Source organism: Diabrotica virgifera, chromosome 8 (assembly GCF_917563875.1).
Source record: "Diabrotica virgifera virgifera chromosome 8, PGI_DIABVI_V3a".
NCBI lineage: Eukaryota > Metazoa > Arthropoda > Insecta > Coleoptera > Chrysomelidae > Diabrotica > Diabrotica virgifera.
Window position 1 is genome coordinate 175530922 of NC_065450.1, and position 19552 is coordinate 175550473.

General features: G+C 32.5%; 1 protein-coding gene across 3 annotated transcripts in view; it reads right to left on the reverse strand.

The window, feature by feature from the left end:
- The window catches only part of LOC114328931 (probable E3 ubiquitin-protein ligase HERC1), a 240144-nt gene that overhangs the window by 199141 nt on the left and 21451 nt on the right, over positions 1–19552 (reverse strand). For all 3 annotated transcript variants that reach the window (XM_050659505.1, XM_050659504.1, XM_050659503.1), the window contains exons 4-5: positions 15575–15927; positions 10467–10740 (exon numbers count right to left, since the gene is read on the reverse strand). In XM_050659505.1, coding sequence (XP_050515462.1) covers positions 10467–10740; positions 15575–15927 — 627 coding nt within the window. The remainder of the gene's footprint in view (positions 1–10466; positions 10741–15574; positions 15928–19552) is intronic.

The following is a 19552-nucleotide window of genomic DNA, read 5'->3' on the forward strand; positions in this document are numbered from 1 at the left end:
GCAACTGCTAGCAAAAGACTAAGTTTTCAATCTAATAGTACATAAAAAAACACCAAAAAGGGTGCTCTACATCCTACCAGATTGAAAACAATGGGAACCCTCTCTGGTTACACCTCCGAGGCTTCTACAATTTGCAAGCCATAACGGACAATTAATTTGTAACCAGAGAGGGTTCCCATTGTTTTCAATCTGGTAGGATGTAGAGCAACATTTTTGGTGTTGTTTTATGTACTATTAGATTGAAAACTTAGTCTTTTGCTAGCAGTTACCGCTAGGGCATCCCTGCCATTTTGTTCGTTGCAATTCGTGACTGCACGTCGGGGTTTGTCCTGGTTGGGTCAGAGAGAGCAGCATATGTGCCCCCTGATGAGAGACTAATAAGTTTCGAAACCGGTAGAGGTGCATGCAGCACTCTCTGATTGAACTAGAATATGACGCGGCTGTAGTTTCGTGTTGCAACGAAATTGAAAATAGTTATTCATTTTTGATTTTTTTTTATTTTTTGATTTACATGTTTACTCTGATTGGAGTACGAAGGGAACCATTCTCGTTGGAACTTTACCGCGCTGAGCAGATGGGACGTGAATTATAAACTGTAAAATTCCCTCATCTTCCTTAGTCTCAGCATCCGTTATGGCTTGCAAATTGTAGAAGCCTCGGAGGTGTAACCAGAGAGGGTTCCCATTGTTTTCAATCTTGTAGGATGTAGAGCAACATTTTTGGTGTTGTTTTATGTACTATTAGATTGAAAATTTAGTCTTTAAATATTTTTCTGTTTAAAAGGATTCTATTCTACTAATAAATCTTAAACTTCAAACTAAACTAATCTGCACAGTCTAAATTATTATCTACACTTGCGAGCAAAAAACTCGACTTAAAAGAAAAATAAGTTATATTTTTTGACTATGCTGTTTGGCAAGTGTCTATCCACATACAATGTAAAATTAGAAATAAAATATTGTGCGCAGACGTAATTTTTATTGCAATGGCACCAATATTTATAAAGTTAGTAACTAAAGAACATAATAAAGATAACATAATATTGTATGTGAGAAAACATGTTATGAATTAAAGTCATTATGTAATGAATATAAAAGTAAATTAACATAAAAAATCAAAATTAATACTGAGTATTTCCTCCTCTGCGTTGTATTACACTTTCCATGCGAGATCTTAAGGACCTTATTATAGACGGAGAGGCAGCGCTGAAAAATCTCTTTGAATTTACTAAAGCTAAATTTTTCACAGTTGATTACTGTGATTGTGTAGAGAAATATACTGCGGTCGGTCAAGCGAAACGTAGAACAGGGGTTACTGAGAGGGTATCAAAGTTGCTTTCCTACGAAGGTAATTAATTCCATTTACTAAGGCTGAAAATCAGTACACACATTCTAAATTGAATATAAATAAAAGTTATTATAGTCGGTCAGCTGTATGACGGGACAGAGCCAGTCGGTCGGCCCCAATGAATGTACAGGGTTATTCACTATATTTTGACCCCCTTGTGACTAATGCAGTTTTTAGCTCCGCTATTGTCGCTGGTGCTGGATTACCGACCCAAAACCTGAGGACCGGCAACTATGTTCAGTTCCTTTTACCTGAGACCTTGAACAATGAAAAACTGAATCTTGCAGGAAGATGCGATGGTGCCTTGTTACTCCCTCACTCTCCCTATGTTACGGGCAGAAGCGATTAAAAAAAAAAACATTTTTTTTGTATTTTTGGGTCATTCTAAGCAAAAAATGTTCTTACAAGTTTTTTCGTAAAATGCATAGTTTTCGAGATAAATACGGTTAAAAAAATCTAAAAAATTGCAATGTTTGAGCCGGAATAACGTTTGATTAAAAAATAAAATAGCAATTCTGCTTGCAGCATTTGAAAGTTCAAGTCAAATTATACTACCGCTTTTGATTATTTGCATTGCTAAAAATTAATTTTTTTATTGTTAAACAAAGCTATAAACAAACAGTGTTTGAGCGTTTTGTCGCATGTCCGCACCGCGCCAAGGAAGTCCTACCTGGTCGGTTCCGTTCGGTTTTAATTCTTGGCGCGGTGCGGACATGCGACAATACGCTCAAACACTGTTTGTTTATAGCTTTGTTTAACAATAAAAAAAAATTAATTTTTAGCAATGCAAATAATCAAAACCGGTATAATTTGACTTGAACTTTCAAATGCTGCACGCAGAATTGTGTTTTATTTTTTAATCAAAAGTTATTCGAATTGGAAAAGACTACAAGACTTGTACACACTTCTAAATAGGTCAAAACGGCAAACAGGTGTATGTTTTCAAAAAACTTTTGATAGTGTGTAAAAAATATTTTATTATCAGCCAAGTACTTTCGACACATAAGGTGTCATCATCAGAGCTTCCTAAAAGGACATATTTAAGATAAGATTTTTTTTATATAAAAAATAAGTGAAAAACTTACGTCCTCTTATAAAATCTTCATAGAAGAGCAATTGCTAAACGACACAATAAAAAACATGTATACTGGGCAAAAGCCACAGATATAGGGTATAATAACCCTTAGAAGTGAATAAAATCACATCTAAATTCTTTTATTAATTAATAAGACAACATGGCTGAGTCAAACCATTTTGAGCCCACGTGAACAGCAGATCAGCTGAGGAAGACTGTCATTTATTAAAATGATAAAGAAGGAACTACAATCTTATGCGACCTCTATGTTCATAAATATTAATTAAAAATTGAAAATGACTAAAAAGCCATGTATAGGTTAAATGAAATTAAAGTTAAAATACTAAATTTTAAAGTTAAATTTTCAAAAAATTTCTATTATTACTATTGAAGTGAAATGTTAACGTGTATATTAAAAGTTATCAAAATTCTTCCAAAAACAAAACTGTTATAGTTTGACCAAGTGTAGAAGAAGTTAGATGAAATCATACCTAGGAGAAATATCATTTGACAAGCTCAGAGTTCGAAAGCTGTTATTAAAAATTAAAAATCTTATTGATTAATTCAGACAAATAACAAATATTTACTTGTTTACAAATATGTAAACAATGAACGAAAACTCAAGAATGCCTAAAAGTAATGTTCAAAAAACTTTCATAAATTGTTGGGTATACTGTATACTAAACCAAAATTACTAAAAAAGAAATTTCTTAAAAATAGGATCAAATTTACAATTTAATTAAATCTGGGTGTTAACACAGTTTTGAGGGTTTCTTTTCATTTCTCTTTTTCATACTTTCTAGAAATAAGTTAGTAAGTTAGTGGTACAGCCAAACCACTCTCTCAAATTTCTCATCCAGGACATTCTCCTACGGCCTGGATTTCTTCGTCCTTGGATTTTTCCTTGCATTATATTTTGTAGGAATGTGTACTTTTGTCCCCTCATCAGGTGGCCTAAGTATTCAAGTTTTCTCTTTTTTATATTCAGTAGAACTTCTGGCTCGTTATTTATTCTGCGTATTGCTTCTTCATTTGTAATTTTATCCACCCAACTTATTCTTAGTATACGGCGGTAGCACCACATCTCAAAGCTTTCAAGATTTTTAATATTTCTCTGTTTAAGAGTCCATGACTCAACACCGTAGAGCAAAGTACTGAATACATAGCATTTTAACATTCTAGTTCGTAGATGAATACTAATATCACGATTACAAAATAATTTTTTCATTTTTATAAAAGTAGACCTGGCAATTTCAATACATCTTTTTATCTCGTGATTTTGGTCACCTGTTTCATTGATAAGGGTTCCCAAGTATTTGTATTCGTTTACTTTTTCAAGTATTCCTATCTTAACCGTATTGCAATCCCAGTGTGAATTTCACGTTAGACACCGTTAAGCTATTAACAAATTTTCAGCTTGCTATTAGTCAACTTTTTTTTGGTACGCGGGATCCAGGCCTATAAGCATAAACTACAATTCATCGAGTGAGTCGGTTTTTTGCTCGCAAGTATACAATTTGTAGACCACACCTTAATTTGCGTAATTTGCTGCTCTACTTTTGTCCGACAGTATGAAAATAGTTAATTTTTCTAAAATGCTGATTTACCTTTTAAAAGTTTTGAACTATGATACTAAAGATAGTATGGATTGATAGGGAAAAACATAAAGTTATACTGACTATAAAAAGAAGGAATATTTGGGTTACATTGAAAGGTACAAATATAATTTTACAAAACTAGTTAATTATGAAAACGAGAAAATTACAAAAATTAAAAAAATAACCACCATGATAGAAAACTATTAGGAAACATTATAAGAGTCAAAAACAAAAAACCACAACTAGTTTTCGGCGGGGCCATTTCGGCGTCGCCATTTGGGCGTCAAGCCAAGTTGACGTCAGCCGTTTCGGCGTCGGAATTAATTGGTGCCGTTACAGGTTACTTCTGTTAGTTCAATAATTAAAAAGTTGACTCTAGACTTTACGTTTCTAAGGTTACTGATGTTGCCATGGTCGCTTTAAAACATGCGCGTTTTAGAAAACTCGATTTTCTAAAAACGTGTTGCTGGTTCTGACATATGGAACTGAAACATGGGCTTTTAACAACAACATAGTCCACAAACTCCAAGTAACTCAGAGAGCTATGGAACAGAGAATGCTCAATATTAAGCTCAGCGATCGCAAATCAAATCCAATGAAGAAATAATAAGACGATCAAAAGTAAGATGTTATGTAATCCAAAAGATTGCCATGTTAAAATGAAACTGGGCAGGACACATAGGAAGAATGGAATACAACCGTTAAACGAAGCGAACTGTTGAATGGAGACCAAGAGCAAACAAGAGAAGTAGAGGAAGACCTAACCAGATGATATGGCATCAAGCGAATGGCTGGTCACGAATGGATGCAAAAAGTAACAAACAGAAACGAATGGACACACCTAAGGGAGGCTTACATTTGATAATATAGCAGAGCTGTTGATGATGATAATAGTCTAAGATCCGAATATAGGTCGATCTGTACCCATCTATAGGCAAATCAAAATAAGCGGTACGCCACCTGGTGAGCATACGAGTAACTAAAGATATTGACATTGTTCTTACATTTTGGTTTGAGTTTGTGTGTTTGTATAAAAATATTTACGTCTTAAAAGTAATTTGATAAGAATGAGTTGTTCAAATCGGTATTGTTTTCAAATAGGCTTTTAGGTATTGCTTCAAATAGCGAATTGAAATTCACTTTTCATTACAAAATATTAAAACATAGCCTAAAAAGTTGTGGAAAAATTTTTGGGTTACATAGTGGAAATGTTCTATAAGTCTCGTATCATAATATGTATCACAACAAATATACTGAATGGCTATATCAATCGTTGTTACACCCAATGAAAAAATAATCTTATTGGAATAAAGAGCACAAAAGGGGCGAACATGTTACTTAAGAAAAAGCAAAAAAATGAAACCAATTGTATTGGACGTCGTTCATGAATCCCTAATAATAAAGCCGGCCACTCACGATACTGCGGTGGCGTTCGACAAAATCGTCGATGATATCAATTCTGCAGTACTGCAGTATCGAAACCAGTTTCTCTTATCAGTGGTAAAATTATAACGATTTTGTTGGATGCACGGCAATACGCGGTCACACACGATCAAAATTTTTGCCAATTAGTCGAATTCGACAAAATTGGACCACCCAGCAGTATCGTGAGTGGCCGATTTAATATGAACACTATCGATTCTGCTGCAGAAATCAAGGTTATGTTCAAGGTTGACAGGCTTAAACCACATGCTTGAAACCTTGGTGTAAACCAACTGGTTTTTTAAGAAAAAACTTTAGGCTAGTGCAGTTGAAACTTCGAAACGCAATTCAAATCGGCTTATTACTATTAAAAACTTATTACTATTAAACTTATTAACCTATTAAACTTATTACCAACGAATTATTACTATTAAAAATTATTTCAACATTCAACAAATACAAAACTCATGCAAAACCATTGCAAAACTCCAATGACCAATGTCAATATTTATAGTTCTACAATTGCTCACTTTGGCGCTGCATTCTTATTTTCGGATGCCTATTGCCGGATGAAGCGTTGTTTTTTTTTGTTAAATTTCATACATAGAAAAATATTTCTAGCATGGGTTGCCTATCAAAATCGTGTCATAGCTATCATTAAGGGGGAGCCGTGGGGGTTAAAATCAATATTTCAATCACATTTTTTTAAGTATGGTAGAATTATTTTATTTTTAAATTAAATAGGCATATTCATTACAATTAATAGAATATTCAAGAAAAACTTCAAGGTAAAATATTGAAAAATAAGCCAACAGTGACAAATTTTTGAAGACACCTCAAAATATAATGAATTTTGCGGTGGACATCAGAATTCATCATTAGCTCATAGTAAACAAAAAATTCAAAAATATTTTATTAGCTTATGAGTTTTTCAAGGTAACGCTGTCGAGTTTTTTTTACGGAAAGCAGTTTTACGGAAAAAGCGTTTAAAGTATTGTCAACTTTTATTTTCAATTTCATCTGTGTCTGTCAAATCGTAAAATGATGTGCACCGGAATATCTTTTTGAATCGCGGAGTAATTTACAACCTGTTGCAAAGCGAGTCGAAGGTAGGGATATTCAACACTGTCTCCCTACATCCCTACCTTCGACTCGCTTTGCAGCCAGTTCGCGCCAGCGCGCTTGAGTGTAGTGAGATCAACGAACGGTCAACAGCTGTTCTCATTTTCGTTTGCAAATTACTGCGCGATTCAAGAACAGATTCCAGTAAGCATCACTTTGCGATTTGACAGACAAAAAAAATTGAAAATAAAAGTTGACAATACTCTGACAAGGCTATAGACATTGTAACTCAAATCTACTTGACCAACCCACCTGGAATTTTGTTTGTGGTATTTTCTTATGACATTCCTTGAGGTAACGCTGTCGAGATATTTTTTGTTATATGCTTATTTTTTGTTTAACAATAATAAATATGTTGATTTTCACCCTTTTTGCAAAAAAGATCGTTGTTTGGATTTCTGAGTGATATTAAAAAGTCAAAATTCGATAAAACTAAAAAACTCGACAGCGTTACCTCGAAAAACTCATAAGCTAATAAAATCTTTTTGAATTTTTTGTTTACCATGATCCAATGATGAGTTCTGATGTCCACCGCAAAATTCATTATATTTTGAGGTGTCTTCAAAAATTTGTCACCGTTGGCTTATTTTTCAATATTTTTCCTTGAAGTTTTTCTTGAATAATCTATGAATTGTACTGAATATGCCTATTTAATTTAAAAATAAAATAATTCTACAATACTTTTCGAAAAAAAAAATGTGCTTGGAATATTGATTTCAACCCCTACGGCCCCCCTTAAGGCTAGAAATGCCTAGCTTAATGCTAGAAATATTTGTCTATGTATGAGATTTAATAAAAACAATGTTTCATCCGGTAAGCACATGGGTACAGATCGACCTATATTCGGATCCCATACTACACTGACCGCCACAAAAAACGGCCACCCCACAAAATGGGTAATTTTTGATGTCTTAAATTTCCTAAAGCTGTTGTCCGATTTAAGTGATTTTTGAAGTTATACTTCTTTAGGCGCATTGGGAGTAAATTTATATGTGCGCGAAATCATCAAAATCTTGGTACCCGGCGCAGCTTAAACGTTATACGTCCTCTGATTGGGTAATTACAATGACCTGTCAACAATTGTTCAATATGTCGGTTATTTTATTAATACGTCAATGGTTACGGGTAAACAAATTGTATGTAGTATATTAGTTTTTACTGTTGTGAGGACAGACACAAAAAGCAAGTTTATAATTGTAGTAACCTTTTAAATAGTTTTTAAAAGCAACAGGTACGTAATTTTAAATGTTTCAGTATTGTAATAAAGGATTAGGACCTACCTGCTTTGATTTACATAATTTGATTACCAATACAATTTCTACCAATCTTCATATCTAATAAATTGATTTTTTAGTCTATATTTTGTTGTATTTTAATATTTTAATTCCGCAAGAAACAAACTTATTTAATTAAACTAAGAGAAAAAGCAACTGTCAAAAAAGTTTAAAACGTTTAGTTGCTATATGTTCCCACATCATTCAAATGTCTCGCTAGCTAAGTTCTGCGTGCGGTGAATTCAAAATCTGACAACCTTATAGACGCAGGCTCAATTCCCAATGCAAATTTTTATTTTTTTAATTTTTTTTATACATTTTATGATTGTAAGTATATTTATATTTTTTTTTTTCAGAAAATACGTATTTAGTTAAAATTTTTGTGTTCAGAAATCATTTCTTTGTTTCATTTTTCAATGTGTTTGCGTGTTTTATTCTTTTATTTTTTTAATTTTTGGTATTGTTTTAATAAAAATTTTTGGAAAGTAGTGAGTATTAAAATTAGTTTAATATTTAAATAAAATATAAATAAACTGTTTAAAGTATATTGATTTCGTTGAAATCATATAATAGAAGTATAACTTCTTACGTGCGTACAAAGTACACACACATTCTTTTTTTTTAATATTTTATAGCCTTATCTTTTAACAATATTGCTGTAATAAAATTGTTGCTAGACAGGTAAATTATCATTGTATACCGGGTGTACTAATCAAACTGTGTTTTATTCTCAAAGTTCACCACCGCCTGTGGAATATTCTAGCATTTATTGAAATTAAAACCCAACTATAGCCTCAGGTTTTCTTAACATTCTGTTTTTTTATTCATTCGCTTATGTTGAATAATAAAAAAGTTAGGTACTTTAACAACTAGCCATGTTCTTCATTAATACAGGGTGTTTCTATATAAGTGCGACAAATTTTAAGGAATAATTCTGCATAAAAAAATATTGACCGTTTGCTTATAAACATATGCCCGCAAATGCTTCGTTTCCGATATATGGGATGTTGAATTTTTTCTTACAAACTGATGACTTATTTATTGCTCTAAAAACCAGTTGAGATATGCAAATAAAATTTGGCAGGTTTTAAGAGGTTGTTATTGCGCATTTTTTGACATACAATTAAGAATTTTATATTCACCATTGGCGTGCATGCGGGTAATATTACCCGTCATATTACCAGTATGCGCGCCAATGGAGAATATAAATTCTTAATTGCATGTCAAAAAATATGCAATAACTGTATCTTAAATCCTACCAAATTTCATTTTCATATCTCAACCGGTTTTAGAGCAATAAATAAATCGTCAGTTTGTAAGAAAATAATTCAACATCCAATATCTCGGAAACAAAGCATTTGCGGACATGTGTTTATAAAGCAAACGACCATTATTTTTTCATGCAGACTTACTCCTTAAAGTTTACCGCACTTATTTAGAAACACCCTGTATTAATTAAGAACATGGCTAGTTGTTAAAGTACCTAACCTTGTTATTATCCAACATAGCCAGTGAATCAAAAAACAAAATATTAAAACCTGAGGCTATAGTTCAGTTTTTATTTCAGTATTTTATAAATGCTAGAATATTTCCAGCAAGGCCTCGTCATGACTACTCCACCAGAAATTCAAATTTTGATGTCTATTTACCGATCCCGTCCTCTGAGTTAGTAAAGAAATCTATATTATATTCCGCAAAAAAACTATACAACCATCTTCCTCTACAACTCAAATCTGCAACATCTTTCCCCAAGTTTCGTAAAATGACAAAAGCTCATCTATCTAAAAGACCATATTATTCAGTAGAAGAGTTTCTTAATGACTAACTAAGAAATTACAGTAATGTACAAGTAACCAAACTTATCTATATTTGGGTGTCACATGCAGCAGCTTAAACTTATTAGTTCCTATGTCTATAAATAGTTTACTTTGTTGTATATTCACTTTGCAATTTCTATAAATTGTTGCAATATATGGATTTTGTTTTTTTTTCTTTACTTTATTAACTTATATTTTGTATTTATGTATATTTTTTTTATATTGACGATTTATCAAATTTCAGAAAATTGTATTTGTTATTGTTATTGTTAGATATTATTTATTTATTTTTTCTGACTTTAATTAAGCTTTGTCCATAAAATTTGTATTTTCAGTGACAATAAATCATATTTCTATTCTATTCAATAAAGTGTGGTGAACTTTGAGAATAAAACACAGTTTGCTTGGTACACCCGGTATACAATGATAGTTTACCTGTCCAGCAAGAATATTATTACAGAAATTTTGTTCAAGAATAAGGCTATAACATATTAAAAAAATCACTTAAATCGGACAGCGGGTTTAGGAAATTCAAGACATCAAAAATATTACACATTTTTTGGGGTGGCCGTTTTTTGTGCCGGTCAGTGTATATTATGAGTTAATACAAATACGTACTGTTCATGATATGTAAGATTCAATCAAAGATATAATCAATCAGGGCCGAAAAAGACGAACAGTATGCCAAAAAGAAAATGGCTTGGCTAAAAATCATCAAGATGGTATGCAGTTTTAATAGGAGCGGTACAACAAGAAAAGAATTACCTTTAACACAGTTTACCTTATCCATAGAAAAATTATAATATCTTACCGGCACTAATCTGCCTTATAGGCACTCCTTCTAAACCTTTAACTTTAACAGGCCTTGTTATCGGAGTTGTGACATGTCCCTGGCCACACTGTCCCATGCTGTTGGTTCCCCAAGCGATCACAACATTTTCGTCACTAAGAGCGAGGCAATGCGTACCTCCTGCCGATATGTCAATTATTCTGTACGGTGTTAAATCCTCAACAAGAAGTGGTCTCAAGCAAATTGCGTCTGCAGAACCCATACCCAAAATCGGTCCACTTCCCCATGTGTACACCTAAAGGTAAACATTTAAACTCGTTATTTTATGTATTACAAACGAAAATTTAAAAAATATTACTAATGTGTAAAAAAATTTTTGTCCAAAAATTGTCCATCCATCTGTGCGATACCTCTTGAAGTATCATCCCACGCATGCCTAGCCTCCGGCTAATCAGCTTGATGTGAATAACTCAACCCACTCAGCGAGTCTGAACTCTTCTCCTTCTTCTTTTTGTGTAGACATGACACTGTCTGTTTTTCAATGTGCCTACAGTAAGTTGTCATTCCATCGTTTTTGTGGTCTTCCCACTGATCGTCTTTCTATTTGGGAACCGTCTCTCGCCGTCCTTACTACTCTATTTGTTGTCATTCAGCTTATGTGGTCGTTCCATTATACTCTTCTGTTTTTTACCCAGTTATCAATGTTGTCCACCTTACATCTCCATCGTATATCTGCACTTCTAGCTCTATCCCATAGTGTCTTACTATCGATTTTTCTAAGGGTTTTCATCTGTGCTATTTCTAGCATTAATTTTGTCCCTTCTGGATCAGGTCGTGTTTCTGCCGCCTGTCATTATTGGTCTGATGACTGTTGTGTAAATTCTGCCTTTCACTTCTTTTCCGATATTTTTATTTCTCCATATTGTTTCATTCAGGCAACCTGCGGCTCTGTTTGCTCTATTCACTTGATCTTCCACTTCTGTTTTGAGCTTGCCGTAGCTGCACAATGTGATGGATAGGTATTTAAACTCCATCACTTGTTCTATTATTCTGACCCTCCAGCTCTAATTTACACCTTATTAGATTTGCTGTTGTAACCATACATTTGGACTTTTTTGGGGAAATTAACATGTTAAATTTTCTAGCAGTTATATTAAATTGGTGCAGCATACGTTGTAAATCATCTTCACTTTGAGAGATTAGTATTGCGTCGTCTGCATAGCAGATTATTTTAAGTTGTTTTTCTCCCATTGTGTATATGGTATATTATAAACTTGCGTGCATAGAAATCGGCCCACTTAAAAATTTGGTCATTTTTGATGTCTCATATTTCCTAAACCTGTTGGCCGATTTAAGTGATTTTTTGAACATGTTATAGCCTCATTCTTTAACAATACCACTGTAATAATCTTGTTGTTAAATAGGTAAATTTTCATTGTATACCGGGTGTACCAATCAAACTGTGTTTTTTTCTCAAAGTTCGCATCACCCTGTGGAATATTCTAGCATTTATAAAATACTGAAATTAAAACCCAACTATAGCCTCAGGTTTTCTTAACATTCTGTTTTTTGACTGATTCGTTTAAGTTGGATAATAAAAAAGTTAGGTACTTTAACAACCAGACATGTTCTTCATCAATACACGGTGTTTCTAAATAAGTGCGACAAACTTTAAGGGATAATTCTGCATGAAAAAATAATGACAGTTGGCTTTATAAACGTATGTCCGCAAACGTTTCGTTTCCGAGATACGGGATGTTGAATTTTTTCTTACAAACTGACGATTTATTTTATTGCTATATTGCGGTTGAGATATGCCAATGAAATTTGGTGGGTTTTACGACGTAGTTATTTCACATTTTTTGACATACAATTAATAATCAAGTATATTCAAATGGGAAATAAGCCACAATTTTACCTAAAAATGATTTTATTAACGTTTCGACGCCCAAGTCGGGTGTCGTTGTCAAAATACAAAATAATACTTTGACAACGACACCCGACTTGGGCGTCGAAACGTTAATAAAATCATTTTTAGGTAAAATTGTGGCTTATTTCCCATTTGAATGTACTTGATTATAAAAATGCCACAAGAAAATAGCTTCAGAACAACATACAATTAATAATTTAATATTCACCATTAGCGCGCATACGTGTAATATGACCGATCATATTACCCGTATATGTACGCTTATGGTGAATATAAAATTCCTAATTTTATGCCAAAAAATCCGCAATAACTATCTCTTAAAACCTACCAAATTTCATTTGCATATCTCGACTGGTTTTAAAGCAATAAATAAATCGTCAGTTTGTAAGAAAAAATTCAACATCCCGTATCTCGGAAACAACATGTCTCGGAAACAAAAAACAACATGTCTAATTGTTAAAGCACCTAACTTTTTTATTATCCAACATAAGCGAATTAATCAAACAACAAAATGTTGAGAAAGCATGAGGCTATAGTTAGGTTTTAATTTCAGTATTCTACAAATGCTAGAATATTCCACAGAGTGATGCAAACTTTAAGAAAAAAACACAGTTTGATTCGTACACCCGGTATACAATGAAAATTTACCTTTTTAGCAACAGTATTATTATAACGATATTGTCAAGGAATAAGGCTATAACATATTAAAAAAATCAGTTAAATCGGACAACAGGTTTAGGAGATATAAGACATCAAAAATAACCCATTTTTAAGATGGCCGGTTAATTTTGGTCCAGAGTGTATAAATGCTGTAAAATTTTTTGAAGATTTATTATACAAGGTGATCCAGTGAAACAGTACGATTTAACAACGCTGCTGACGATAAAATAGAGGAGCTGCGGGTTTGCGACGTATACGTTGTGAATCTAGAGAGTGAGAAGTTTAGTTGGTTATCATGGAGACGTGGTCGGGTAAACAACGCGCATTTGCTGTGAAAGCTTACTACAAAAATGGTGAAAGTTTTGTGCGTGTACAACGAGCAATTCGTTTACACTACCATTTGCCGCCCCGCGCTGCAGTTCCGTCTAACATGGCTATTAAAACTTTTGTTAGGAACTTTAAAAATAGTAAAATCAATGGGAATATCCCAGTAGTTGGCAGTATACCATAGTTTAAAATACTCATACAGAAGTAAAAACTTCAAGTTGTATACTGGTATAAAATTGCTTATTAAAAAACTTCATAAAATGTAGTGCAAAACGTTTTCGTTCTAATTCAGAACATCTTCAGTGCCTAGAATGAAGTATTTCCACGTTAGATTAAGGCAAAAAAGGTTAAAATTGTGACTGTTAATAAGAAAAACATGTGGAGAATACTTACATTCTGCTAAGTAATTGTAACTAGCACACTATTCAAAGTGGTAACTTCATAATATATGGTTAACATTAATTTTATGAAAATATGGTGACTACCAGTCGATGTTATAAGATTAAATTAAGTACATGCTTAAAGGGCAACATGCTTCCCTGCTCGAAAAAAACTAGGTAATTGCCAGTTCAATGGGCACAGACCAACTGATAAAATAGGAAATGGACTTTCAAAATGAGAAAGAGTGACATGACAAGACAAGATAAAGTCAATTTTTGGTTAAGAACTTCAAAAAGAGTAGTTATAATTTTGGATTTTAATTAAAATGTAATAGTTGTTAATAGCTGTTTGAAAATGTAATTAAAATTGTTTAAAAATTAGAATCTATTGTAAAGTCTAAATTAGCAACTCTCTATTCCAGAAAAAACTTTTGGATTGTTGGATTTAAGGTGGGTATATTTCATGGTTAAAAGTGTGTGGTCATCGATTGTAAAATGATAAGATGAAAGTTTAATTTAGTTTGATAAAAACTAAACTTTCATCTTATCATTTTACAATCGATGACTTCACACTTTTAACCATGAAATATACCCACCTTAAATCCAGCAATCCAAAAGTTTTTTCTGGAATAGAGAGTTGCTATTTTAGACTTTACAATAGATTCTAATTTTTAAACAATTTTAATTACATTTTCAAAGAGCTATTAACAACTATTACATTTTAATTAAAATCCAAAATTATAACTACACTTTTTGAAGTTCTTAACCAAAAATTGACTTTATCTTGTCTTGTTATGTCACTATTTGTCATTTTGAAAGCCCATTTCCTATTTTATCAGTTGGTCTGTGCCCATTGAACTGGCAATTACCTAGTTTTTTTCGAGCAGGGAAGCATGTTGCCCTTTAAGCATGTACTTAATTTAATCTTATAACATCGACTGGCAGTCACCATATTTTCATAAAATTTAACATGTTAACCATCTATTATGAAGTTACCACTTTGAATAGTGTGCTAGTTACAATTACTTAGCAGAATGTAAGTATTCTCCACATGTTTTTCTTATTAAAAGTCACAATTTTAACCTTTTTTGCCTTAATCTAACGTGGAAATACTTCATTCTAGGCACTGAAGATGTTCTGAATTAGAACGAAAACGTTTTGCACGACATTTTATGAAGTTTTTTAATAAACAATTTTATACCAGTATACAACTTGAAGTTTTTACTACTGTATGAGTTTTTTAAAAATAGTGGTTCAAGTAGAAAAGACGTCGCAGTGTCAGAACTATTCGCACACCACAGAATATTGAAACGGTGCGAAATTCATTACACGCGAGTCGTCGCATGGATCTTCGAGAACTCGCGTATAATGAATTTCGCACCGCTTCAATACTCTGTGGTGTGCGAGCAGTTCTGACACTGCCACCTCTTTTTTGTGATGTTGAACCACTACTTTCAAAGTTTCTAACCCAAGTCTTAATAGCCATGTTAGAAGGAATTGTAGCGCGGGGCGGCAAATGGTAGTGTAAACAACACGCTCGTTGCACACGCACAAAACTTTCACAATTTTTGTAATAAGCCTTCACAGCAAATGCGCGTTGTTCACCCTACCACGCCTCCATGATAACTAAACTTTCCACTCTCTAGATTCACAACGTTTACGTCGTAAGCCCGCGGCTCCTCTATTTTATCATCAGCAGCGTTGTCAAATCGTACTGTTCCACTGAATCACCTTGTACTTTCGAAAACTAATTACTAATGTGTGTGTATGTTAGTGTGTTTACAATAATTTCAATATATCGACGTCAAAAAATCGATTCTTACGATACATACCTGTCCCATAGTAGTCAATGCTACAGAAAAAGAATTTCCAGCGCACACTTTCTGTATAACCAATCCTTGTAACGCTTCTATTATTTTTGGTTTATAAACCTTAGCAATTTCACCATGTCCTAGTTTTCCATTTTCTCCAGATCCGAAAGACCACACAGTTTGACCATCCTTTGAAACAACTAATGTGTGCGAGCTGCCGCAGGCTACACTACCGACTTCTACATTGGCCAAATCCTGGACCAACGTTGGAATATGCCTGGCGTTACTGTCTAAATGGCCTAGCCTTCCGTGGTCTCCCTCACCCCATGTGTAAAGTTTTCCATCGTCTGTAATAGCTGCACTATGACTGTAACCTGAAATATTATAAATTAAAATCAAAAACATCACGCATAATCGAGGAATTACATTTAAAAAAATACATATTAATCATTCGAAGGAAAAAAAGAAAAATATTCCAAATTACGTGCATCCTAGTGGCTGGATAAGAACAGCAATACATTTTATCATCAATAGTAGACTACTTGCAAAGTTTTATGAATCTGACTCACTCATTTGGTAACGTAAATCTACGAACGAAATGATGAAATCCAACATTACTGAAAACATTTAATTTTCTGCAGTGTATTCTCACAAGAGTCGAACTAGTCTGTGTATTAGTAAAACAGATGTATAGTCTGGGCAGATTATCGAAGAATAGGCCATTTTTGGGAAAAGTTATTTGCCAGCAATTTTATTGCTGGAATCGAATCTTATGATTGTATATATTAATAATATAGGTATTCAAAGTCCGCAGATAGTGTGCTACTTTATTTGTAAACAAAATGGCGCTCGAAAATCGTGTTTTTTAAATTTTTGCTCTATAACTCCCAAAGACTTTAACTTTACACCAAAAACACCCAAATAAAAATTCACCATAATTAAATTCTGCATAGACACGTGTTTTTCCCGATTTACTTCGACGAAAATTTTCCCCGGAAAATGCCGGTTTTTCCAACAAATTCTTTAATTTTCAACTAAAATTTTAGATAAGTAATTGTTTATCAATAATTAAATAACTTGGTAGCGTAAAAGCTCTTTTCGTATAGATTATAATTCCAGAAGCCGATGGAATTTGAATGAACAGTTTAGCAACAATTGAATTGTTAATTAAAAACTTACGGTCGCTACAATAACCACAATAATTATGATACATAAGAATAACTATGATTTTTGTATAAAAAGACTCTGTACCTATCTAATGTACTTTACAGAATTGAAATTTGACTATTTAAGCGGCCTCAGGAATATTTTGTAAATGTAAACAATTTTTTGGCTTATAAACAAATATAATATCTCGGGAAATATTAAATTAAATTAAATCACGAAAACGGTATTGGAAAAAAAAAGCGGCAGGACGCTTCTTTTAAAAGAAAAAACGTTTAATTGAAATGAGTGGTTCCTGAGATACAACCGGTCAAAGTTGACCGGCATTTACGGCGAAGATATTAACAATAGGATCATAATTTTCGAACCATCACCTTTTTATTTTTATCCTCTTTCTTCACACCAATTTTCATATCTTTAAAATAATCATTACGTATATTATTCTTGGGAACAAAAAAAAAAGAATGAAGAAAATTGCTCCATGGGAAGGCGAGAAAATGCATTTTTTTAACGTATACCGATTTTGAACTTTGAGATTACATTTTCTCCAACCTGATTTTTGATTGGAATTTTGCCATTTTTGGCAATTTTCACTCGTAATATCGATAGTTTTTATTATAATAATATATATTATGATTATTTTAAAGATATGAAAATTGGTGTGAAGAAAGAGGATAAAAATAAAAAGGTGATGGTTCGAAAATTATGATCCTATTGTTTATATCTTTGCCGTAAATGCCAGTCAACTTTAACCGGTTGTATCTCAGGAACCACTCATCACAATTAAACGTTTTTTCTTTTAAAAGAAGCGTCCTGCCGCTTTTTTTCCAATACCGTTTTCATGATTTAATTTAATTTAATATTTTCCGATATATTCTATTTGTTTATAAGACAAAAAATTGTTTATAACTTTAAAATATTTTTAAGGCCGCTTAAGTAGTCCAATTTCAATTATGTAAAGTACATTCGATGTGTATAGTGTCTTTTTATACAAAAATCATAGTTATTCTTATGTATCACAATTATTGTGGTTACTGTAGCGACCGTAAATTTTTAATTAACAATTCAATTGTTGCTATACTGTTCATTCAATTTTCATCGGCTTCTGGAATTATAATCTATACGAAAAGAGCTTTGATAATACCAAGTTATTTAATTATTGATAAACAATTACTTATCTAAAATTTTAGTTGAAAATTAAAGATTTTGTTGGAAAAACTCGCATTTTCCGGGGAAAATTTTCGTCGAAGTAAATCGGGAAAAACACGTCTCTATGCAGAATTTAATTAGTGTGAATTTTTATTTGGGTGTTTTTGGTGTAAAGTTAAAATCTTTGGAGTTATAGAGCAAAAAAACCAGCAATCAAATTGCTGGTAAATAACTTTTCCTCGTATTTTGCTAATTAGCCCAGAGTAGTAATATTTATTGTTTTAAGTGATTCTATGGGGAAAGTACCAATATAAAAGTGATACATAACTAAGGGTGGCAAATTATCTTTCTTCTTCTTGTAGTGCCTATCCGTTTCGATTATTAGCCATCATGATGGCCATTTGTACCTACTTTGCACACTACTACTTTAAAAAGATTTGTGGTTGTTGTGTTGAACCACGTATTTTTATTTCATGGTGCTTTTTAATCTATTAAAAACATCTTTAAATAAAAAAATACTTACAAACTCCCAAAAATACACTGACCGGCAAAAAAGTGGCCATCTTATAAATAAAAAAAAATTTTCGAAAATAAAAATTCATTGCAAGTCTTATGCACTGTTTCATATAATACTACATATTTATGTCCTCAACAGCTTTCACTTTTAAAACAAAAAATGGTCATTACTGCTTGATTCCTTAGCATAATTTATTTAATTAGAAGGCTACAAAAGAAAATAGTATAATATCGAAACGAATAATTACAAAAAATAAAAATTACGAGTGAACTTGAACAAAATTATCTAATATCGGGTATTATGCCCTAAAACATCAATAACCGTTTGCATGCCATTTGGAAGGGAAAGGAACTAATTTTGAATAAAAAATTGATAGTCCAGGACGCATCTGTTTTGAGATGGACGTTAAGAGGTGACTCAAATTTTTTTGCAGAAATTGCTTGGAATTAACTCATATAATAATAATTGAGTTATCCTCCCATTCAAAAAGATCCGGAACATTGTTTAAATAATCAAAATGTCAAGAAACGAAGGAAAAATTCGATTTTTTTCTTCGTTTTTTGATTATAACTTTAACAAGTATTCACATCCCAGAAAAGTTGCACTGACATAAAAGTTGCGTAATTAAATTTCCTACAATATAGGATTGGTTAGAAATTTTAAAAATTGTCACTTTTGTTGCAAAATAGCAATATTTGCGAAGAAAAAAAAACAAGTATTCGCATTTTGCGTTTTTCAACCATTTATGCTACACTTAGGACCTTCATATTTTACCTAGAAAAACTTTATGATACAATAAAATAATACTGTAAATTTCATTAATATCGGTTCAACAGATTTTGCAAAATAAATTTTGCAATCCAGCTTTCGCAAAAATAATTCATTTTTTCAAAATGTTGCAGGACTGGAAATAAAGCAGACAGCAAGTTGATTTTTTTTTACCTATAGAAGAATATTGTACCTTTCATTTGCAATTTGCAAAATTAAAATCGGTTTACTACCATGGCGTCAGGAATTTTTTTAAATAAACATTAATTTTTGGTGCTACGCGCAGGACAGCGGTGTTCGATTCACACAAGTTGATTTTCACCAAAATTTCTTCCAATCTTTATCTAATATATTATTTTCTTACTCTAAATTTTGTTATATTTTAATATTTTAACTCCACA